At 44.9% G+C, this 25,449-nt stretch overlaps 1 protein-coding gene across 1 annotated transcript in view; it reads left to right on the forward strand.

The window, feature by feature from the left end:
• The first annotated feature begins 1,895 nt into the window (after nucleotides 1-1,895).
• The window catches only part of TFRC (transferrin receptor), a 38,855-nt gene continuing 15,301 nt past the window's right edge, over nucleotides 1,896-25,449 (forward strand). Inside the window, exons 1-14 of the mRNA XM_066602413.1 lie at nucleotides 1,896-1,977; nucleotides 7,385-7,441; nucleotides 9,359-9,566; nucleotides 11,052-11,259; nucleotides 13,513-13,653; nucleotides 15,300-15,390; nucleotides 16,596-16,715; nucleotides 16,852-16,959; nucleotides 17,538-17,677; nucleotides 18,473-18,621; nucleotides 20,117-20,233; nucleotides 22,167-22,252; nucleotides 22,460-22,523; nucleotides 25,018-25,085. Of these exons, the coding sequence (XP_066458510.1) occupies nucleotides 7,403-7,441; nucleotides 9,359-9,566; nucleotides 11,052-11,259; nucleotides 13,513-13,653; nucleotides 15,300-15,390; nucleotides 16,596-16,715; nucleotides 16,852-16,959; nucleotides 17,538-17,677; nucleotides 18,473-18,621; nucleotides 20,117-20,233; nucleotides 22,167-22,252; nucleotides 22,460-22,523; nucleotides 25,018-25,085 (1,539 nt within the window). The 5' untranslated portion in view covers nucleotides 1,896-1,977; nucleotides 7,385-7,402. The remainder of the gene's footprint in view (nucleotides 1,978-7,384; nucleotides 7,442-9,358; nucleotides 9,567-11,051; nucleotides 11,260-13,512; nucleotides 13,654-15,299; nucleotides 15,391-16,595; nucleotides 16,716-16,851; nucleotides 16,960-17,537; nucleotides 17,678-18,472; nucleotides 18,622-20,116; nucleotides 20,234-22,166; nucleotides 22,253-22,459; nucleotides 22,524-25,017; nucleotides 25,086-25,449) is intronic.

The raw sequence follows: 25,449 nt of genomic DNA on the forward strand, positions 1-25,449 counted from the left end.
AAGCGCCGGCCACTACACAGAGGTCTGAGCAGAGACATAGGGTGACTACCCACTACAGTTTTTTTTCCCTGTGAAATTCGCAGCATTTTTTTTTCTGCAGGGGTCTATGGGACTTGTAATGTTAAAATCGCGATCGCGCAAAACCGCAATTTACTGCAAAATCACGATTTCGCGTGATCACGATTTTAACATTACAAGTCCCATAGACCCCTGCAGAAAAAAAATGCTGCGAATTTCGCAGGGAAAATAAAAACTGTGGTGGGTAGTCACCCTTAGGCTCTGACTTCTGGGCAGGGGCGTAACCATAGAGGATGCAGGGGATGCAGTTGCACCCGGGCCCAGGAGCCTTGGGGGGCCCATAAGGCCTCTCTTCTCCATATAAGGAGTCCAGTACTATGAATAAAGCATTATAGTTTGGGGCCCCGTTACAGGTTTTGCATTGGGGCCCAGGAGCTTCAAGTTACGCCTCTGCTTCTGGGTATTTGCTGATCGGTCGGGGGTCCCAAATGACGGACCCCAGCCAATCAACTATTGATGACCTATCCTGATGATAGGTCATCAATAGCGTTTCCCTGGAAAACCCCTTTAAGTGGCTCAACTCCTGAATCTGCCCCATACATTTCCTTCCAACTTCTGCTTAAGGGGTTAATGGCAGCCTGTACTTACAGAGGTTTCTTAATATAAGCTCTGTTCACATCAACGAAGGTCTGTGGCCTCAAAGCAGCAGCCTAAACTAAGTATACCTTTTCTATTTCAAAGTGAGTCCGGCGCCCTGAAGTCCGTCTTCTTGTGCCGCTGAGCCGTGAACCGTCTTTTTGGCAGTTCACTGGCTGAGTAAGTCCAGGCTTTCTCCTCATCCATCGGCACTAACCGCAACCCTTTTCTAAAGACTGATGTCTCCAGCTCCATTAAGCTGGAGACATTGTACGTTACACCAATGTGCATGTGCTACACTTAGGCACCAGCATACGCGCAGGGACGGGCCCTTCTAGCTTTAGGAACCACCCTGATGTTACGTGCATGCATCGACTCCAGAAGTATAGAACGGGCACTTTCTGAAAGGCATCACATTTTCAGCTCAAAGGGGCTGGAAAAGTCAATCGTTAGACGGGCTTCACACGAGGAAAAACATTGTACAAACGCAATCCTATGCAGACGGCCGTGCGAAATATCGCGCGGCAAACAAATCACGGCATGCTCTATTTCGAGCCCCGCACAGAAATGTCACTCACCCGCCGCCCGCTCCAGTCTGCGCATGCGCCAGCTGCGTGGCAAATCAAACAGCCGGAGCCGCCGGGCGCAGGTGAGTACGCACTGGTCCCTGCAGGCGCTCGGGTCGGGTCCCGTGGCGAGAATCCTCGCCGCCGGATCCGACCCGCCCCCCGGCTGCAGGCGGCCTAAGTGAACGCGGTGCGATGCGTGGTTTCCCCATTGAAAACAATCAGAGAAACTCCGCCATTACCCGCCGCGGCCTGGCAAAAAATCGTGGCATGTCCTAACTTTGGGCGTTCCCTCGAAACACATCACCTTTTGTTTTAAATGGGGCTGGAAAAAGCATTGCACTATGTGCAAGGAGCACCCGATGCGAGGTTTCCCATTGAAAGCAATGGGAAACACTTGCCAAACCTCTGGCGGCCAGAAGATCGCTACTTCTCCGCAGTGATGGGAGGCGGTTTTGTACACGCTGCGGCCGCTAAACGGCGTCTGTACAGCCAAGGACGACCAGCTCCTCTACCGCTTGCATGAGTGAGAGCGCTGCGTCTTCCGACGCATATATCAACCCTACAGAGGTACAGCGCATGCGCCGGTCGTCATACCCACATCTCACCTGCAGGCGGCGGTTCCCTCTTCTCATCGCAGCGCTCCCGCCCAGCAGGAGGCGGAGCTCTCTGTTAGGGGGCGGCCGCTGCGTACGTGCCGAGGGGCGGTATAATGAGAGGGCGCACGCTGCTGTGAGTTCAGTTGGCCGGCTAGGAGGTAAGTGAGGGGTTGGTCCCGCTGTATGTGCCTGCAGGCTGCGGTGGCGCTCGTGTACTAATGGCTGAGCGCTCGGGCTCCATTCATTGCCGCTGTACACGTGCGGCCCGCTCTGTTCTTCCCTGCATGCAGCGGCCTCTGGTGCGCGCTGCCCATTGTCAGCCCTAGTGTCTGCCCTATGTACCCCCGGCCTGTCAGTGACGCTGCACCCAGGTGGCACCTTGAAGGTCACATGGCAGCTGCCCTCTCCTTCCCTGCAGGGCAGGGCTCTTCTCTCCCGTTTCCTGACTGCTCTTCATTCATTTGACAGTGACAGGTTTGGGGTAGAGCTGGCAGCAGCTGCCTTGTAGTCTGCCTTGTACCACGTGGGCTGTGCCCAGGACCCTGCAGTGGTGGCAGTGCTTTGCACATGATGCCCCTATATAGAGGGCAGAATGTCTTCCCCCTTGAAGGTTCTTAGGACGTGTGGGCTCCACCCTTCAAGGTTACTAGACGTTCTTCAGGCACATGGCAGATCTCGGAAGTGGTTGCCGGCGTCTTCAGGCCTGGCTCCTTGAGACTGTAGTGCAGCTGATTCCTGGGCTTGTGTGATAACTGCTGCGCAAGACTATCTACTTATTTACTCGTCCAACATGATCTATGAGAAGTGTGGCTCCGGACTAGGCAAGAGCATGGAACTAGTGCCTGCAGCTCAAGAATTAGTCTTACCACTTAGAGGAACTACTTTATTTTAATGGGATATGTCTCTAAACTTTTTGTAATTATAGCATTCTGCCGCTGAACAGCTGGTGTCTGCATGGGGCTCTTCCTATGTGAAATCCATACATCGCTGGCAAGCAGTGCACAGACCGCCCTGCGCTTCCTATGTACAGGGGGGTGAGCTGAACAGGCAGGCTATGTGATCGCTCCTGTGCATTCAGCCATCTGTCTTGCTGCTGGTGTAGAAGTGTGTGGATTTCATGTGGGAACAGTCCATTGTTCAATGAAGGGGCTTAAAGCGACCTTCCGGTTTCGAGGTCAGTCTGGCGAGAGGTTTGGTATATACTACCTGCACCCATTCTTCTATGCTGCCAGCTCTAAACACCTTTTTTGCTGTAGACTCTTTCTAAGGCCGGTTTCACATCTGCGTCTGAACTTCCGGCTGGAGGTTCCATCACAGATTCTGTTAAAAATACCGCAAGAAAAAGCGGTATAGTCATTGGGGCTTGCCCAGCGCAGTTTGGTTCTGTCCAGAGACAGAAGCGTTCGGCCGCAGAGATTTTTCTTTAACTGCTTTCTGAACGGAATAGGAAAAAACAGGATCCCTAATGCAGATGTTAAAGCGCCCTAAGGGCTTGGGCACATTCGCTTATTATGCATTTCAAATGCGCTACTGCGTAGAATACGCAGTACATTGCAGCCATTAAAACATTGTTTTTTGTTGTTTGTTTTTTTTTTTTTCACTGTCACTCACACTAGCTGTTTTCATTGCATATAATATGCGTGTAAAAAAAAGGGGGGGGGGGGGGGGAATATATTAATGCGCACAGTGTACTGCTTGCATAATAGGCACTAGCCAATCCGAGAGCAGGTGCAGTGGATCAGTAATCTAACACTTCTAATGCACTGTGGGAATTCCGTAGTTTGAGGATGGTGTTTGCCATCTTGGAAAGGCTGAAAACAGGACCTATCAGAGGGATAAATGAGAGCTACAAGTAATATAACCCCAACCCTGTCCTTCCAGTCCTGGGACAGAGTTTTGTCTCAAAACCAGAGGGTCGCTTTAAAGTGGCTGTCTGGAGGTAAAATGCCTTCCTAGAATGTTCCAAAATGAATGAAATCCCATCCGGATGGAAGATGAGTAGTTACTGTAGTAAGTGCTGTTAGCTGCAGGCAGTTTGCATGAAGGTCCTGGGGGCACTGTCAGCAGCAAGCATGGCTACCACTGAAGGGCGGCTAATGTTTCTAACACATCACATTTTTATTTAATCAGCTTAGCCTGTATAGAGCAGCCAGCACTGCTGTGTACTGTACAATGTGACCTTCATGTGATTCCTGGAATTCAGGCTAAAGAACACTCCTGGCTTATGTGGTTGCCATGAAGGATCTTGTAGCAAATGGATTTCTCAAGAAGAACAAAAAATGTATTCTCATGTCCTGAACTATAATTAGAGTGAGCGATCTTAATACTGGAGGGCATATAGAAAACACTAGGTTGGTGCTTGTCAATTGGTGTGATCACACACATACTTTAAAGGAAACCTGTCATCACCTTTGAGCCCAATAAACTACTTTATGGTGCACGAAGGTGGGAAATCTGAGGGCTTCTTCATACTTGCTGTGGGTGCCACTCTCCTGCGCCCTTTCACTGCAAAGTTGGCACGTACAGCGTGTCTTTCACAAGGCTTCGTGCACGTGTTCTCCCATTCATCTCTATGGTAGAGCTCTCCTGCAGAGCAGTCCTGCTGTGTGCAGGTGCCAACTTCATAGGCACACAGTGCTGTAATGGGCCGCCAGGTGAGTATGAAAGGCAGCACCCTGGTCCTCTGAGCTCCACAACATAGTTGATGGGGCTCAAGGGTGGTGACAGGTTCCCTTTAAATGATCTCTGGGTGACAACTCATACAGCTGTCATTACTCGGTCTTGCTTTGTTAAAGGGGTTGTCCCGAGGCAGCAAGTGGGTCTATACACTTCTGCATGGCCATATTAATGCACTTTGTAATGTACATTGTGCATTAATTATGAGCCATACAGAAGTTATAAAAAGTTTTATACTTACCTGCTCCGTTGCTGGCGTCCTCGTCTCCATGGTGCCGACTAATTTTCGCCCTCCGATGGCCAAATTAGCCGCGCTTGCGCAGTCCGGGTCTTCTTCTTTTCTGAATGGGGCTCCGTGTAGCTCCGCCCCGTCACGTGCCGATTCCAGCCAATCAGGAGGCTGGAATCGGCAATGGACCGCACAGAAGCCCTGCGGTCCATGGAGACAGAGGATCCCGGCGGCCATCTTCAGCAGGTGAGTATGAAGACGCCGGACCGCCGGGATTCAGGTAAGCGCTGTGCGGGTTGCTTTCTTAACCCCTGCATCGGGGTTGTCTCGCGCCGAACGGGGGGGGGGGGGGGGGGGTTTAAAAAAAAAAAAAACCCCGTTTCGGCGCGGGACAACCCCTTTAAGGTCGCGCTCACACATGCGTTCACAAAATGTTGCGTCTAAAACCACAGCGTTTTACTGCGATTTCAGTGTTCTTGAATGCTTGTTACAGCATTGTTTAACGCACCCCATCATTGTGATCGGTGATGAGGTTTGTTAAAAGGCACAAAAATAAAACAGACAACTCTCAAAAAAATTGCAGTGTTTCTAGCGCTGGTCTGCGAAGCCCTATTGAAATCAATGGAGGTATTGTACCATGGTGTTTAAAACGCCACGTTAATCGTGGTAAAAAGCAAGCCATGTGAGCAGCTTTAGTTTGTTATATATTCTGTGTTATTAGACAGAGTTGCTGGAAAAAGCTGGACAATACATGGTCATTGGGTGTTGGGCCCAATGTCCGGGCGGATATGCTTTGTGGAATCTATGTAGTACCGCAAATCAAGCCATCCAAATAGAAGCATTGGGCATCTGCACTTCATTTAACTGAGGATCACGCGTGAATGTGCTCCATTCATCTCTATGGGAGCTTAGATCTGCAGTGCATCTGCAAATACATAGCTTTCCTGTGCTATTTAGTTGTGCGCCTCTCATCACAAGTAACCCCAGTAGTTTTTAGCACTTGCTTATTTTTCCCCATAAGGCTGCGTTCACATGGGACGGATTTGCTGCAGAATTTCCATGTGGACTGTCCGCATGGAAATTCTGCACGCGGCCCCTATTCCTGAGATTAGCCATCAAAGTGGACAAGATCTTGCAAAACTCATCCACACTCTGTGGACAAAATGTGCGGAAACAGCCATGTGGCGCGGAAATTAAATACGCAGCATGTCAATCTTCTTTTTTTTTTTTGCAGCGGCCTCTCTTCTCTATGGGGAGAGATGGCCGCAGCAGAAATGCAGGCGGCAAAGCTGTTCCAAAACCCACAGCTGCAAATTTCCAGTGGAATTCTTGCAGATTGGCCGAAAAGCAGTGAGAAATTCGTCCTGTGTGAACCCAGCCTAAGCAGTAAGCTTTGGCTCCCACTCAAAGTCCTCACTCCTTCAGGGTTCTTCTGAACCGAACTTGGATCGCAAGTTCCACAGTGTTCAGGCCTCGTGTCCAGATTCTGTCACAGGCTCCCGTTGGGATGGAAACATGGGCTTTCATAACTCAAACGGAGACCAAGAAGGTCCCCATCAAACCTATCATTTTATGGTAGACATGGTGGTCTTGGAATAGTCCCACATGGGCAATAGCAGTGTTTTATTTCTCTAAGAGGGGAACTAAGCTTGGTGTAAACTGCATACCCAGACCATGGCATTGACAATGGCTAGATTGGAGGTCAAGCTCCAGTCGTGGGCATGGGCCAACTTGCCATTCTGTATTATGCCTGTGGCCAGGGTGATTTGAACTCATATGGGCTCCACGCTATTCTGTGGCACAGTGTCAAGCTACAGTTGCTGCCAGGGAGACTTCTCATTGTTTAAGATAACGAAGGCGTTATTTGCCCACGTAGCTTTTCAGTCCCAACCAGTTTTGCTGCTATTACACTCCTAGCCTAGTAAATGTGTAACCTGAGTTCTTATTCTATGTAAAAAAATGTAGCTTATGTGCCTCTTCCATAAAACTTATTTGTAGTAGAACAAAGGTCGCGAGTCATCAGCCATTGTCCTCTTGCACCTGTTCATAAAGACGTTTTAAGAAAAGCCTTTCTTATAATGCTGGAGCCTGCTCTAAACTGTGTCACATCGTGTCCTTGCCTGACCACAGCGATCGCTGACCCAAACTCTTACACGGTGAGAATTTGTGTAAGCAAACCTGACTGTTCGGCTGGGACTTGTACCTATTATGGACACATGAAGGCGCTCGTGATACTGGCTTAGGCCTCATGCCCACGGCCGGGTCGTATTCTGCCTGCGAATAAGGCCAGCGCCCCCCCTCCCCTTTACCCCCAGAGACCCTATACTCGCCTCTCTTGCATGACTCGCTGGGCTGTGACGCAGAAAATCGCAGTTGATTTCCGCTCGTGTGCATAGTAGAACCGTTTAACATAGCATGTCTATGGATAGACATTGCTGCGGACTTCGCAGCGGGTGTCCGACCACAAATTCTGCAGCAATAATCCGTCCTTTGGCCTTAGGCCTCATGCAGTGGAAACCATTCGTGTAATTTTTCTGCACAAATTGGAACATGCTGTGATTTTTCCACCACGAGCGGAAAAGTGGTGTTCTTGATGACTTTTGTTATGCAAAAGGATGGTATAACTTGAACATCTAATCCTAATGCGTCTCTAATTGCAGGGGTTTGATCAAGCTCAGATGAAGATGGACAGAGCGCGGACCACTATTACAAATATTGTAAGTATGGTTGTGGATGGGAGTGTGACAGTCCTGCATTCTCTCATGGGTATGAAAACCTGTGCTGACAGCAGTGGAATTGGGGGTAGCGAGAGTTTGATGGCATGTTGGGGCAGGCCAAAATGCATGGTAACAATTGGACGTTGAGGAGTACGAGACCGCAAACTTGTATCAGCCGCTGCAATATATCTCCTCATAGTTGGCAGTGCTGAAGCTATACTTTACAGTCGGGGCCAAAGTATTACCTGTGTATTTTTAAAACTGGCATACTGAGGACTAGGGACTAGATAGGTGTTGCAGTCTAAGTGTTTTATTTGTATGTCTTATGGTGGATTCGTAAAACAAAGGTAGCAAGGTGAGCAGGCGGTCCTGTGTCCTGGCTAACTGTAGGAATCTGGAAGCCTTTCCTGTGATGCTCCAATATGAAGAGGTTAGCAGTTGACGGACTTGGGGTGAAGGAACGCCTGCTCTTCTGCTGCTTAAAGGGTCACTGTTGCGTAAACGCATGTATCCATGCCTGGCCCCTCACCTATTTGCCTGTCACTCTGGAGGTCTCCTTTGTATTCCAGTCACTTCAATCTTAATCAGATTAATTATTAGGTCCTATAGCCTTCTAAATAAAGGCCAATTTACACTGGACGAGTGTTGGGCAAACGATGCCCGACACGTCCGTGTCTCCGTGCTCCTGCACAGGAGCTAGCACAGCTGGCTGGGTCATGGAGCGGCCAGCAAGGGGGTGGTGCAGGAGATTTCTCTCTTCTTCGCTATTAAATGGCGGCTGTTAAAACTTATCGATGAGCTTCATCGCTGATCTTTCATGCATCATAAAAGATGAGCGATTAAGATCATCACTCGTGCAGTTTAAACAGCTGCCATTCCATAGCGAATGGCCACTGTTATGTGAAAGGAGAGCGGTGGGGGAGCGAGAGGAGAGAAATCTCCTGCACTGACCTGCCCCCCCCCCCCGCTGGCCGCTCTGTGTGCGAGCCAGCTCTGCTAGTTCCTGTGCAGGAGCACGGAGACACAGGGACGAGTGTCGGGCATCGCTTGCCTGACACTCGTGCAGTGTAAATGGGCCTTTAGCTACAGTCTTAAGTATACACAGATGAGACCTCCAGAGTGTGACAGGCAATCTGGTGAGGGGGTGACAGAGATGGGGAAAACTGTGTTTTCGCTGCAGTGGCCCTTGAAGTACTGGTTCCTGAAATGTGTTAGAGCTGTGGAGCCAGCTCTGCCCCTGCGTACTGCTACATATGATGGGAAAATGGTACTGTGCATGACCACATCATGCTGTCATGTGCATTACACCTGCTTTTTAGAAAAAAAAATGTTTTCTTCCCCCCCCCCCCCCCCCCCCCACGCTGTGGCCCAGCGCCAGAGTGTATACACACCAGAAAGTTACTGCATGCAGAATCCGTTGTTATCAGAGTGAAATGGGGAGGGGTAAAGCCACCATTTGTTATGTATCTAGCATTATTATTTTATAATATCTTTAATCTAAAAAAAATACACTTAAAATGTTCTGGCTTTCTGTAAGGTGTGGTTGCACTTGGCAGGTTTGTTGCAGACATTTCTGTACTTGATCCATACATATGAATAGTGTCTATGGTGGGGAATTCATGCACAAGGTGCAGAAACCCCATTCAGATTCATGGACTGGATTCTTCTAGGTTCAGAAATCTCCTGTGTATGAATGGACCTTAACGAGCTTCTCATGGAGGCTTCCCAGCATTCTAAATGACTAGCCTTGTGAGGAAAAAATAAAGTTTTTGTTTCCCACGTAAGGCATTTATGGCAAATCCTCAGAATATAACAGAAATGTGTAAAATGGGAACACCCCTTTAAATGGGTTAGATGACACTTTTTTCTCTTTCTATGCCGCTTGTGATGTGTTACTAAAGTAGTTCTTTGCTTTAGTTTGGCAGGGTCCCCCTTACTTATACACGCTTCAGTTTGACCCCTCAAACAGATGGAGACAGCAGTCAAGTGGAGATGAAGCTGGCAGATGAGGAAGAGTGTGGTGATCAGCCTATGGGAGACCATCTAGTGAAACGTCAGGCTGGGAATAATGGATCTAGAAGCTTGTGCTTTAAAATTCTGCTGGTAGTTCTCTTGTTCTTGATAGGTAAGAACCACTTATTACCAATGAGGATTGGATGCTTTTTGTATTTATGCTGTTTTTAAAAGGGGGTAAACCGCTGGAGCTATAAGGAAGCACTCCAACAGAAACACTTCCGTCACTGCTCCCCTCACCTGATTGTCACACTCTGGATGTCCCTTGTGTATTATGCAGTCACTTCTCTGAAGTGCACCTCCTGTCTGATACTTATCATGCACCATCTTGTTTACTTGTTCCTGCTTTATCTTCCTCTGTGCTGTGCTATTAAAACCCATGATCACAGTACCATCTCTGCCTCTTGAGAGGACACAGTAATTATCATTACTCTCTATATACTCCTGAAGAAGTTAAAGACCATAAGTATACAGTCTTGGGGGAGAGGTGCATGTTTATCTGCATTATAACTGACAGGAACCTCTAATCCATAGCATGTGTGGTACAGTCCATGCAGTCATACAGGAGATCACATGACCCAACTGAAGACTATTTTCCAATAGAAGGGCATTACTAGCTGGCCTTAGATATATTTGTTGCCTTGTTACACAATGAATGAGAAAAAATTACTAAGTGTCCCTTTAAACCATTCATGAATAACCCTTTTGCTGCCAGGTGTTTCACAGTTATGATGTACACAAAGCCTGAACTATGAATCATTATATCCATTTATTTTCCTAAAGTGGACAAACTGCACAGAGTGAACAGGCCACCCAGCTATTCACGCTAACGATGCCTTCATGCAATTTTGCATTAAAATTTAATTTTTAATTGCTTGAAAATTCATGTTGGCTAAAAATCTGACCCAGGCAGATGCTGAGATCATTTGCAAAGGTCATACATGCTACTTGGGTCTGTGATCACAAATCAGAAATAAGATCAGCAATTCTTGCTCCAGTAAACATCTGAATCAGAGTTCACAAATGGCCTTATTAGTCACAGGAGGTAGATAGATGGAAATCTGTTTCTTTTGATTCCTGTAGTCGTTTGAAAAAAAAACCGAAAACTGAGTCAGAGCAAGCATTCTTTGATATGGGGTGATGGCTATATGATATGGTGAGGCTCTGACACAACTTCCTTGCAGAGGCTATACAGGGGAGAGATGACGGTAACTGGCTGTGATCTAGCTTATCACCGCGGTCCTTGCACACATGAAGGTAAAGCTTTTCAGCCAGGTCACTGACTACCAGTGAGTGTTGCAGTCTGAATATTGAACCTAGATAGATCTGAATACTTGAATATGATATCAAGATCTAAGGCTTTATATTCTAGAGATAGGAATACTTTACTGCCAAGGACATGTAACTTGCCATGGCATTAAATGAATTTAAGGCAATGTACACCTTTTTATAAACCTTAAAAAAATTACATAGATTTATGTAGACACAATATGATCCCTCCATAGTTCCAGTTATGATTTTCTTACACTTTTGCCTCTCTAGTCTAGAACTTATACATGCGTTCATGCTTTTGATGAAACAAATCTTCCTGTTATAGGGTTTCTTATTGGATACTTAAGTTACCGGGGACGCGTTGGCTCTGGCCAGTCACGTAATGCAGTCCCTTTGCCATGCTCGGCTCATGGTGTGGAGGATGGCATGGATAATGGTGTGGACGAATCGATGCCAACAGTCATGTATTGGAGTACCCTAAGGCCTATGTTTCAAAGTAAGATTGAGGACACCCCTTTTGAGAGAAGCATTCAGTAAGTACTTTGTTTTGTATTAACATCTTTGTGTGGAATGAACCTGATAAATGCATGTGATCTGCTGTCCCCATAGGTAGGTTTATGTGCATTTTGATTAAAGATGGACACTTAATCTGATGTAGTGAAAGTCTAACTACATTCATATTTAATTGTAGAAGAAGGTGTAATGGCTTAATCAAAATCACTTTTTGTCCCTTTTTAATTAGTATGTATGAGTCTATACAGTTTCACACACCTCTGTAATACTGTTTAGTACCTCCTGTTTTGTGGAACTTGACCCACAAAGTTCATGCTGTTGTACATCCAATGCTATGGAAGCCTGGCTTACTGGCCTAGATATTTAGCTTCATACTGACAATATGTAACGTGTATGCATTATTTTCCTGTAATAAAACTTGTAGCAGAGCTGTGACTGTAATATCCTCTCTGTGCCCTGATAAACTTGTAAGGCCAATTTAGCTGAGGTTTGCCACATCGGGGTGCCTGTACACAATGACTTGCAGCTGCAGATGGGTAGCACACGTGTTTTACTGCTAATTGCCCGACTGGAAGTGTACTTGCCACCGCATCCAGTTAGAAGTACAGGTGCAGCCCAGTAACTGACAGTTAACCGCATGCGCTACCTGCAGCTTGGGCACATTACACAGGCACTCGTACAAGGTTGATTAGATCTATTGGTTCACCTGTCACCTAGGACCCCACTTGGCTTGAATAACACTACCCTGGTTTGTATGGGCACAACTGAATGAGTTACTGGGCATCATGGAGTGAGATTCTGAAAAGGCTAAGAACCTGAATCGCAGGGGGAAACGTTGTTGCGCTTGTATTAAACTCTGGGTTCTATAGATGCTTACAAATCCACCATACAAAAGGATTTTGGATCACAAGTGTTGCTACTACTGCTCTGGACTGGAGGCCTTGCTTTGTATACCTGATTTGGCTAAACTCCTTATTGAGGCCCATTTAGACACAACGATTATCGCTAAAAAGCCATCTTTTGAGTGATAATCGTTGTGTGTAACTGCACTGACATCCTGCAGTTTTCGTTATGCCGTCGCTCATCGTTGTCTTTCAGCGTGCTGAAAGACAACGATGAGCCTTATCAGGGATTCACAGTGGGATACAGCTGATACTACTATTTCAGCTGTATCCCACTCCCTGATAACAGGCTGGATATGAAGAATAGAGCGGTCCAACTCCTGTTCTCCATACCCGGAACAGAGCGCCCGGCTGTATAACAGTCCGGCGCTCTGTGCAGAAAATCTCTGGATGCAGAAGACATGCGTGGACACCCTGCTTGTCTTCTGCATCCTCCGCTTGGCTGTAGAACAGCCGGGCGCTCGGAGCGGGGAACAGCTGGATGCAGAAGACAAGTGGGGACACCCCGCTTGTCTTCTGCATCCTCTGCTGGCAGTGCAAAGTGATTGCTCATCTTGAGAGAACTTGGCCTGTCAATGACACAATTATCGCTCAAGTGGCTTAAGTGACATCTTTTGAGCGATAATCGTTGTCTAAATGGGCCTTTAGTCTACATGTTACTCCAGTCTACTGGAGACCTGCAGTCTGATTTTAAACTCATTTGTGAAGCTACCTACATGTGGGCAAGCATGATATTGGGCTCATCAACCTGCGTTTTAACCGCAGGTGCAGGACAATATTCAGGCAAAATCCATTCTGTTAATCCCATGACAGGACCGGAATTTTTCGCGCGATAGCGTATCGAAAGTATTTCCTATCTATCAATAGGAAACCTTTCATCACACTTGCATGCAAGAGCTGTGCGATGTATTTAAGGTCCCGTTGAAATCAATGGGCGATGCGTTCTGAGAAATGCAAAACGTGCTACAAAACTCTCGTGAGATTCACGGCTGTTGGAAACTGGCTAACCTGTCAGTTGGTATTCAAGAGCTAACATTCCCCAACTGTGGTTAGTGCCTGTGATATCCTAATTCAATATAAATTTCTTTCAAATGCATTCTACACTCCGATTAGGCTGCAGAAGCTGAATGTTTCTGATAGTTTTCCTCTGGCAGGCAGAGCAAGGTTCCTTCATCCATGTAGTGTGGTGGTGTAGCAACATACTGCTTTATTCTAAATGCGAAATATAACCTTTATAAAGAAAGCTATTGCATACACAATAAGAAGGCATTGCCTGAAAGTCTGCATGCATCGACCTGGTCGCTTCACCAAGAACCACATGCCCCTTGGAGGATGCAGTAATATAATTCTATGCCCTGTTCTTAATTCCAGGCAACTGACTATGAATTCTCGTGCAGCTGGTTCTGCTAGTGAAGATGCTTTGGCTAAGATGGTGCATGATAAATTCACCAGCCTGGGACTGGATAAGGTGTGGGATGATGAACATTATGTCACTTTACAAGACTTTAACAGGTAGGCAATGCATAGTTTTGTTTTTTTTTCCCAAGTTTTGTCTAGTTTTTATTTTGAAAGCCAGAACTGTGTGCAAATGTTAGGTATATGTAGACTATAACGGTTCTGTTTTTTTTGACTGATTATAGCTCACTTGTGGAGGGAGTAGGTGTATAAAATGACAGACTGCTTCAGAAACGAGTGGCCTGGTCGTGGTCACTTGCTTCATCCACAGTGGTGGTTTAAGGGGGTTCTCCAGGGACGAAAACTTGTCATAGCCTCAGTGACTGCTAGTGATGTGTCACAGCAGTCATATGTTCAGACAGGACACTATCTGCTATTGCTGGAAGCAAGCGATGACAAAAGCCAGAAAGGTCTGTGGAGGAGGATTGCATTGATGTTCAAATTTGGAGGCCTTCGGTAAGAGGTTTCATCTCCTCTCACGAATCGCATTGGCGAGGGTAGACGAAACTTCAACTCTTTAAACTTTTACGTGATCTCCATTATCCATTGGATAATGGCGATCAGGTGACCAGGAATCGCATACCTCGGGCCCCCGTGACCTCTCCAGGTTCTCAGCTACCTTTGGTAGACTTTAAAAAAAAAAAAAAAAAAAAACACAGCATAATGGTGGACCCATATGCAAGAGTCAAGGATTGCCCGGGAAATTTAAACACCTAACTTTTGTTCAATGGATAACAGTAATCATGTGACCAGGAATCGCATACAGTGGTCCCTGGTGAACTCTCCCTGCACTCTGCTGTCTTTGACAGCCATTGCAGGGGAATTTTACATTTGCCAGGCTCGCGGCAGGTCCTGACCTCATGGAGGACGGGGGTGAGAATTTTAACTCCCCCATGGATTAGAAACTTTTTCACTTTTCCGTGATCTCCATTATCCGTTGGTGAACATTGGTCATGGGTTGACGTAACAAAGCCTGGCGAGCATGCGTAGAAGGCCTGTGTCAGGTCCTAGAGGGCCGGATCACCACAGGGCAGAACAGAGACTCGGGGTGAGTAATCTCAGCTGCACCCATGGATCTGATCCGGGAGGGGGGGAAAGGGGGGTGGCTCACTGCGGCCTGAGATGACAGCTCCAGGTTAGCTACCTCTGGGCACTGACAGCATGGAGCTGTCACGTCCATAGCCCACATGGCTTTAATCTCTGCAGGAAGCATGTTTTTACGTCCTTGGGGATTAAAGCCCACTTTGGCAGGATGTAAAAACACTATGGGTTGGTCACTAAGGGGTTAGGTTAAATGACCACGGTCAGACTTGTCACCGATCCCAATTGTTCTATTGGGGTCTCATAATATATACAGCTGGCAGACAAAAGTGGTGACATGGGGTACAAGAGCTGTGCCTAAGACATTACTGTGCTTTAATTCAGTAGCTTGTGGGAAGTGCAAAATTCCCATGACACATTGCCAAGTGATTGGTTCTCGCGAAGACTACCCTGTCCATATTCACTTTTGGGGACTATAGATATCATGTGTGGGGAGCAGGGCAGGGGACCCTGCCTGTTTATGCATTATACGAACAACCATGCATATGTATGGCTGAAGGTAGTTTAGGCTGTTGGTCTTAACCATTCAAATAGTGGTAGTCTTCATGAATCAGCCAGCACTTTAGGTCTACTGCTCGACTAAATGTGCTTTTCTCAAATAGGGCTGAAGTATCACTTCTGAGTGGTGATGCAGTTGCCGAAACCTATAATCCAACGTCATATGTGGCTTACAGTCCTGCAGCCTCTGTTAATGTAAGTTGGCTTTTTTCTTTTAAATGCATCTTTAGTTTTATCTTGTCTGACAGCAGCCTTAAAGGGGTTATACCATCTCTGAATTCCTTCCCTGTGCACGAACACAACAGACTGTCGTATAGTCGCCTCTCTGCACTCCTGCTCTGGACTTGCCAGCTGCAGTCCTGCCTGTCTTATGGGATGTCATAGGCTGCAGCCAATAACAGAGCCCAGCAATCAATCGGAGTACCCTGCCATTGTTTAAATTATCCATAGTTATCTTATGATAGGATGATTCCTTATGTCGTATCCTTAACAATGGGATTAAATTTAAGAGCTTGAACCATTGGAAATCCTTATTCACAATAAAACCTCCATTGAAAAAAATTTGCTTACTTTTGAGAGCTGCTGTAGTTATGGCCAAAATAGATGTGGATTATGTAGATACATTATGCAAAAAAAAACTTTGTCAAACACATTACAATGAAAAATCGTTTCAGCTTAGTCCTTTATAAATTGCAACGCCATCTGTTTAATTGTACGTACAACCTGCTTCTTGTGGTAGTCTGGTGTACTAAGCACAAATTACAGGTTCCCATTGCCGGACATTTCATTCATTATCGTATCAAGCATAAATTCCAATAAATGTGTGCTATCAGAAGCCGCTCAACATTTTGTGGGCATCCATTTGCCTTCACACGTGTGTCCTGGCTTAGTTCAAGGTTTCCATCCTTGCTCTGCTCTTGCAGGAGAGAAACAAATAAAAAAAAAGTCATGTCCTTTCCCACCGCACCCCAAATCAATTTATATGGGTTTAACAAAAGTAACAAAAGCCCTAACCCCAGTGTGAAAGCAGCCTAATAAGCATAGTGTAAAAAATAAATAAATAAATTGGGGACCAACACGCGGTGGTAATGGGTGCATAAACGATTAGCTCTTGAAACTTTTGATCTTTAAAACTAAAAACCAGATTCCCTGCAGGCTTAAATTACAAATTGGACCTCATGTACTTTTACTAATCATTGTTTGCCATCCATGACGTAAATATATGCTTATAGGTTTATTTGGGGAGGGATTTAATATACGTCAGTCTTCCATCATTTCCTTTTCTATATTAAGACTAGTCTATAACCTATTATGTTACGACTAAGGCACTCTAAGCCAAAACACGTCGGCGTCTTTTATTCTGTGCCCACCTATGTAATAATAAAATGACTTCTTCTTAGGGTAGCCTTGTATATGGTCGTTATGGTACTAAAGAAGACTTTGAAAAACTCACAGGGCAAGTTAATTTAACTGGAAAACTGATTCTTGTGAGATCTGGAACTATACCCTTCTCAGAAAAGGTATGTGTAATTAAACCTTTGCATTGAACTGGGCAAATGTGTTATTTATTTTTATTTTATTTTTTCTCTTTCTCTTCCACCTCTTTACAGCTATGCCATTTGAGCCCTGAAATGTCATTATTTTTCTTATTTAAAGGTTAGAAATGCTGAACGTGCGAAAGCTGCTGGGGTCATAATCTATCCTGAGCCTGCTGACCTTACGTTTCCAGAGAGAAATGGTGATATTGATTCTCCCTTTGGCCATGTGAGTTTCATAAAATAAGCAAAACTTTCCTTTTTCGCTCTAAGGCCAACTTCACACTGGCGAGCGCAATATGCAGCTGTGAATCGCCACCCCAAATTGCTCACCTCCATGTAAATTCCCCGCGGATGAGGCATTTTCTTGTCAAAACGGCCTCTTAACACTGGGAAAAGAAGCAATCCGCCGTGGAGGATTCCAGAATTTCTCCCATTGTTTTCAATGGGAGCCATAGCATCGCATGCATCTAGCACGTGATGCAATGCTGCCGCCGGCCCTATTGGAGACAATTGGCGCTAAGATGCGAGAGCACACAGTAAGATGGAACATGCCGCGATTTGTTTCCTGCATCACAGTGACGTGCAGGAAAATATCGCTCATATGTACAACTGCATTCAAAACAATGGAGTCCATGTTTGCGCATCTCACAATGCACAAATCATGTGCGAGTTTGTCTGTGTGAAGGCGGCCCTAACTGCAGTCACAGCTCAGGGGAGTGGTGTAGTGCAATAATGATTTTTGAAAGTAGAATTCCAGAAGAACATTGCTTTATGTTTATATACAGTCTTCTACTTTTTGTCTAGGCTCATTTTGGTACTGGTGATCCTTTCACTCCTGGCTTCCCTTCATTTAACCATACCCAGTTTCCACCATCAAAATCTTCAGGACTCCCACAAATTCCAGTTCAAACACTTTCAAGCAAAGATGGAAAATCGCTTATTGGGTATGATCAAGGAGTGACTTTTTTTATTTTTGCCAATGTGTGAACCAGCAGAGGGTGGAGATACATTTTGTGGGTTGTAAAATGACTTAGTAATGCAATGTTCAAGTGCATTGTTTTTTATATAGGTGTGTTTTTTTTTGTTTTTTTTTAATTGCAATTCAAACATTGTAAAATGGTATTTAAACTTAGTGAATGAAGCAATAACTTTCAGTTGAAGGCAGTATAGTTTGAGGACAGATCTGCTCTCTTCTCAAAAATTATGGGACTTGGCTATCAGAAAATACAGCTTAGTTAGGAGTCCATTGTATTTGTGAGAGGAGCGCGTCGTCTGCCCCTCTCAGCTGTGGTGGACTAGCCACACCTGCGATTTAATATTTGACTCCTGCCATTAATTAAATTGCTTGCCTCACTTTCTTCTGCCCTCAGAGCTGCATAGTGTAAAGACAAATCCACTTATATCACAGGCTGTTACATACTATAATCTCTTATCAGTTTCTTCTGATTAAGTGTCATTTTAGCAAATATCACTTTTGGAAACTTCAACCCACGAAGTATTGTGTAACGTTTGAAATGATCCTGCTGAAAACTTAAATGGTACTGAACATCCTGAAACTAGACCAAAAACTGTTGCTGTGCATCTAAATGTATATAGTGATCTGTATGCAATGGATTCAACCACTGAATGCTGTAATGCAACAGGATGGCTGACTTTGCTGGGTTTTTTTTTTCTCTTCTTCGATCAGAAGGCTATATTGCTGTCTTGTGTGAAACATGATCATACTTTTATTACCCTAGAAAACTTGACAGTCCGCGCTGCATAGAAGATTCGGGGAGTGTTTGTATGCTTGGCAACAAGTACAAGGTTAAGCTTGAAGTGAACAATGTGCTTGCTGAAAAGAAAATCCTCAATGTCTTTGGCGTTATTAAAGGCTCTGATGACCCAGGTAACAAAGACACTGGCTTTTAGTTGCTGTAGCTTTCTATATAAAGTCACTGTATTGACCCTTTAAAAAGTAACCTTATATTGATTTAAAATATAGTGCCTCAAAAACAACATATAGGACAAAAGACATCTACAAGATGACAGATAGATCCCAGGGGTCGATAAGACCACCAAGGATAAATGATAGTTAGCCGCCAGATGAATAATCGGCCAGAAGAAATGTCTAGGGTGGAGACAAAACAAACTGATCCACTCCTTTAGATGGAGGACCTAAAATGATGTAGAGCCCCCTATCTAATTAGAAGAGTGGTTGAGAAATCTATACCTTAAAGGGGTTGTCCCGCGAAAGCAAGTGGGTCTATACACTTCTGTATGGCCATATTAATGCACTTTGTAATGTACATTGTGCATTAATTATGAGCCATACAGAAGTTATCAGAAGTTATTCACTTACCTGTTCCGTTGCTAGCGTCCTCGTCTCCATGGTGCCGTCTAATTTTCAGCGTCTAATCGCTGGATTAGACGCGCTTGCGCAGTCCGGTCTTTTCTGAATGGGGCTGCTCGTGCCGGAGAGCGGCTCCTTGTAGCTCCGCCCTGTCACGTGCCGATTCCAGCCAATCAGGAGGCTGGAATCGGCAATGGACCACACAGAAGACCTGCGGTCCACCGAGGGAGAAGATCCCGGCGGCCATCTTCACCAGGTAAGTAAGAAGTCACCGGAGCGTGGGGATTCCGTTTTCTTTTTTAACCCCTGCATCGGGTTTGTCTCGCGCCGAACGGGGGGGCTGTTGAAAAAAAAAAAAAACCTGTTTCGGCGCGGGACAACCCCTTTAAGATGGTAGATGATGCTAGTAGCTGATCAGTATCTGGTTCTATAAGTCAGCCACTATAAAAGAAATTTACGTCTGGGACGGAAATACTGGAAAGTGGTATATTCCTAGAGAAGGACCCAAGATGCTTATACCAATCCCCCTGTCTGATTAGGAGAGTAGTTGGAATGTCTGTCACTTATGATTATAAACACAGATAGTAGCTGATTTGTTTCTGCTTCATCTCACACTTACGATTACAGATAATAAAGATAAGGTTCTGGTTCTAATGATAGTATCTGGTTTGAAGCGTTTCAGTCACACTAGTGACTCATCAGGAACCCTAGATGCTTATAGATAAATATTGGTTTTAATACTTTAGATATAGGTGAAGATGACTAGATACCGTAAGTGTTATTAAAACCAATATTTATCTATAAGCATCTAGGGTTCCTGATGAGTCACTAGTGTGACTGAAACGCGGGATCTATCTGTCTTGTAGATGTCTTTTGTCCCATCTTGTTTTTGAGGCGCTATATTTGAAATTATCAATTAAGGTTAATTTTTAAAGAATCAATACAGTGAATTAGTCTTGGATCTTCTATTGATCCCTCTGCCTCAGTGATTTGAGCTTTATATATAAACTTTTAGTCTGATCATGAACTTTATGCTATGGTGCTTCTTTAGATCACTACGTTGTCGTTGGGGCCCAGAGAGATTCCATGGGCATGGGAGTATGTAAGGCAGTTGTTGGGACATCTCTGCTTGTGGAGCTTGCCCGCATGATATCAGAACTGGCCAAGGGTAAGTTGTGTTTTTTTTAATTTTTTTTATTTTTTTCCTTCCATTTTTAAACACTAGAATTAAGTACAGAAACTTGCACAGAAAAGGCTGTTCAGTAACAGAGTTGCTAAAGCAGTTGTTTGACTGTTCACATATACACAGCGGATTTTTCGCAACCAGTTTGTGTGCAGGAAATCCAGTGTAGTACAGTAGTAGTCGCTGAGACATTAGAAAACGTCATCCACAGGCGAAAAAAATCTGCGATGGAAATTGGTGTGTAATCTTAAATCCATGGCATATGTGAACTCCTTTTGCAGATTTCATCCCTTTCAATGTAAGATTGAAATTTGTTGCAAAGTCTACAGTGACAGCCTTACTGGATGTCACACTCCAAACCCATGGCTTCCCATTTGCAGCTGTTAAAGCCGCAGTGTTTTTTAGAGATCATGTTAGGTGCGGACTTGGCTGTATCTTTGCTTGCCCTGTGCTCTTCTATGTACATTGCAAATAATGGAAGAAACTTCCTCTTGGTCTCAATGCATACTGTTGTATCAGTGCGTCAACTCAAGTCTTTAACCCTTTCTAATCCACTGTCTGACATCTAAAGACATTCTGATTGAAGGCTGTACAGCTCCGATGTTGGAAGACGTTTGGCAGGGTATTCTTACTGTAGATTACTGGACGCTCTGTTGTCGGGGGGGCCTCTCCAGCATGTCACCTACCTCAGTACTCACTCTATCCTGCAGATGGTGCCATTGTGTAATGGCAGAAAGAGAAATCCCCCCTAGGAAACCCTGAATCCAAAATTGGATTGCAAAGGGTTAAAATCCTAAGATGCCTTTTACATGACGTTGATACTGCTGGAATAATCGCTGACTATGGTTGTCCCATGTACAAGGGACCGCCAACAAGGCACTGAGTGAGAAATCTCTTTGGAGTCGCTAGTTTTTTTTGTTTTTTTTTGTTAGCAGAACTGAAAACCAAGCAGCTATTGGCCCGTGTAAACAGGCAGTTAGTTGCTCATCTATGAACTACTGCCTGTTTGCAGTGCATGGAGGCTGACTGCCGGAAGTGATCTGGCCCGCTATTGCTTCTACATAAAAGCACAGGAGCAATAGTGCTTAACAGTTGTCCTGTGTAAAGGTACCGCTGCATCTGAGCTTAAGTTGCCTTAAGGCCCATTTACACGTAACTATTATCGCTCAAATTGTGGTCAAATGAGCGATAATCGATACATGTAAGCGCTAGCATCGTGCAGTCTGCTGGTGAACTTAAAATCCATCTTTCAGCCACAGAGTTTCTCAATAGACTGCATGCTGTGTTCTCTACAGGAGGTGGTAGATAACCTTGTTAGCTGCCATGAGAAGAACTAATCAGCTGCTTGCACAGCTTGGCATGTGATTAATCGCCCACTGGGCTCTGCAAACAGCCCCTGAATGCCAATTTACATGCAATTGAAGATGATGGTGTTAATGGCCATTAACGCTTGATGCAAAAAGATTGCAAAATCTTTTAATCGTTCAGTCGTTTGAAAGATTTATTTGCGTGTAAATGGGCCTTAATACACTGGGCTTCACATAGTGACCAAAGCTGTTGCTAATCCAACAACCATTTGAAAGTTGCAACAAGACTTATCTCCTTGTATCTAGCAGATGTTCTGCACACTAGGCATATCTGGTGGAAGTTCCATCCGCAAACTCACACTGCCTGCCAGAGGAGCTGAGAAGATGAGTGGGAGACCCTGCACTGTTCAGAGTGCTTCTTTTTACATGAGCATATTTGTAGCCAGGCTACTCCTGAGATGCATGCTATTCAGGTCTGATATAAGATGAGGCAGCTGCTGAAATGAGTTTGATAGCTGTGGGGGGGGGGGGGGGGGGGATATCAAAGTTCAGAATCTATATAAAATTTATTGGAAATGTTAGTACAACTAATGTCTTAATATCTTCTGCAGAGGGGTATAAGCCCAGACGGAGCATTGTTTTTGCCAGCTGGAGTGCAGGGGACTTTGGAGCTGTTGGTGCAACTGAGTGGTTGGAGGTATTTTTAATTTTCTGATCTATCTTTCTGCCAAAGTCTGAATTTGTTCAGGCTGTCCTTCAGTGAGCAATGAAGAGTTTCATTATTGTAGTAAAACTCTGCTCGTAAAAAAACCTACAAGTATTATTAACCTTTTACCTATAAAGCAAAAGTATTATGAATGGGTTTTACATTTGCTAATATGCATGCCTTTCTTATGTATTCTAGGGTTACCTTAATAATCTGCATCTTAAAACAATAGCCTATATCAATTTGGATGCCATCATCCAAGGTATGTTGCATACCCTTCTCCCGGGACCTTATGTATGAATCACTGTTTTAAAGCGCACCTCAAGTTTCAAAAAACTGCTTTTGGACATCAGGCTTTCAAATCTGCCCTTTGAGTTGCATTTTTTTTCCGAATTGCAAAGGGTAAACCCATGTGGAACAGTGTATTGGTGCAGATTTCAGAGTAGTTTGTTAGCATATTATATATGCCTTTTGCAAGGTCATTCTGACAAGTTTTTATTTTATTTTGCATCCCTTGTCTTCCACACTGAGTCTTTCTAAGCACTTGTACTGAAGCTGAGTACGAGCGAGTGACATCACTGCTAACTCATTTGCTAACGCTTGTGCAGGCTATATAGACAAACAGATCATCGATGAGAATTGTTCACTTCACATCTCATTCAATGCTATAGAGATAGATATGCGTAAATAAGGAAGATGGAACAGTACTTCTGCAGCACCGCCTATTGGATGGCAGCATTCCTGAAAATCAAATGTCTGACCTTCTATACAGCTCTCTGGAACAATGATTGGGAATTGAAAACCAAGCCAGAATCGATTACACAGACAGCTGTTTTTGCACACTGATGAGCAGTACGTTTCTGGCTTAGCTAGTGAGAAGCCTATGACTTAAGTCGGGAGGGGTATCCTTATTCCGTAAGGAGAGCATCTGCAAGGTGATTGAGAAAATAAGTGATGATCCCCCTCCCAACCTATGTCACAGGCCTCTCTAGCCAAGCCAGAAACCTACTGCACACTGATGGGCAATCGCCCCAAAACAGCTGTCTGGGAATTGAAAGCCAAATATGCAGTAGGATTCTGGCTTGGCTAGTGAGGCCTATAATGTGAGTCGGGAGGGGTATCCTCACTCCTTAAGAAGAGCGCCTAGAAGGTGAGTGAGAAGGTAAGGAGTGAAGATGCCCCTCCCGACGAAAGTCATAGGCCTCAGGATTTTTGCCCCTCATCAGTGTGCATTAGGATTCTGATTTGGTTAGTGAGGGGGGACTCTTTTGACTTGGGTCAGGAGGGGTATCTTGACTCACCTTTTCACCTTCTAGGTGTTCTCATCAAAGAGTGATACCCCTCCCGATTTACTAGCCAAGTCAGAATCCTACTGCGCACTGAGTGGCAAAAACCCTGAAATGGCTGGCTGTGTATGGATTCTGCCTTGGCTTTCAATTCCCAGTCAGCTGTTTTGAGGTGATTGCCCATTAGTGTGCAGTAGGTTTTTGGCTTGGCTAGACGGGCCTATGACATGGGTCAGGAGGGTTATAATCACTCCCTACCTTCTAGATGCTCTCCTTAAGGAGAGATGATATCCCTCTTGACCCACATAATAGACCTCTTACTAGCCAAGCCAGAATCCTACTGCACGCTGATAAGGGGCAAAAACCCTAAAACTGTCTGGAACAAGGATTTGGAGTTGAAAGCCAAACCAGAATCCAAAGAGCTGTATAAAGGGTTGGACATGGATGGCAACATTCCTGCAAATCAAATAGGGGACGCTGCTAAAGTATTGTTCCATTGTACTTTGCATATAAGGCCATTGATGCTCCTCTGGGAAATAGAAGTCTCCTCACTCACCTTCTAGGTGTTCTCCTTAAGGAGTAATACCCCTCCCAACTGAGTAGGGAGTGTTTAAATGTAACGAGAACTGAGCAAGCCGGCGATTATTTTTATGCTGGCTGAAACTGAACGCCGACTGAAAAGTGCACTATGGTTCACATTTAGATGCAACAATTAGCACGCACTTCTGATTTTTTTTTCCTCTCAACCATCTGTACAACAAACGTATCTTAATAGATTAGTTGGTCTCCAGTAAGAGCCCATTTGCATGGAACAATTGTTCAGTGTAACCACAGCCAACAATCAAATCACGTTTCATTTGTTTTCTGCACACATAAAAATTGAATGATCTTCCCATATAAAGAGGCAGTCGTTCATATATGAACGATCGCCTGTTTACAGTAAACTGAGGGAGTGGCTGGAAGAGATCTCTGAAGTTTACAGAGGATTCCTACTGCACACAATAGTGCTGTGCTTGTATTGAGGGGGCAAAAAACAAGAACTCCGCATTAATGGGGTAGTTGAGGAATGGCACAAAATGACTGCTGCCTATGCAACCTATAGAAACCCATTTTAAGATGGCACAAATGCATGTGCAGACTGGAGGGGGGATGTGACTGTTCAGAACAGTGTAGTGTTGGGCCGTAGCACTGCTCCTAGTCTGCACATGTTCTCCAATCCTAGGATGGATTTCCACAGGCTGTGCAGATGGCAGGTATTTTGTGTAATAACTTTTTGGTATGTATATGATTGTACACTGTGCCGGATGAATATATATTTGCCAAATAACTCATACATGTTCAATCAGGTATATATCAAACCCCACATTCGGCAATAATATGGAATTGGCATAGTAGAAAAGTTAGTAAGATGCATTCATGTTCACTATGCAAGAGTTTTGGATAACACCTTTACCATGTTGTTCCCCACAGGCTCTGAATCACTGCAGGTGTCAGCTAGTCCACTTATGTACAACATGATCCAAAAAATCCTGAATGAGGTAATCTGACTTCCTTACAGTTTGCCTGGCATGTGCACATTGACCATTGATAGGTAATACACCTCTTGGGAAAACCACTAGAAGTGAAGTACACTTTTAAGACCTAATTGTTGGGAGCCTGACTGGTTGCTCCAAGAATGGGGGTCCAGTGTTCCTTATCACTGAGACCTCAATACATAGTGATGTCACACATGTGCAGCAATGCCCCATTCATTTCAATGGGTCTGACGGAAATGGCCAAGCACTTGTACTCTATTTTCGTCTGCCTTATTGAAATAGATGGAGCTGTGCATGTGCGTCCTTCTCTCCGCTATCTGACACTGTGGGTGGGTGCAGACGCCACATTAATGAGAAGAGGGGGGGA

This window comes from Eleutherodactylus coqui, chromosome 1, assembly GCF_035609145.1.
Source record: "Eleutherodactylus coqui strain aEleCoq1 chromosome 1, aEleCoq1.hap1, whole genome shotgun sequence".
NCBI lineage: Eukaryota > Metazoa > Chordata > Amphibia > Anura > Eleutherodactylidae > Eleutherodactylus > Eleutherodactylus coqui.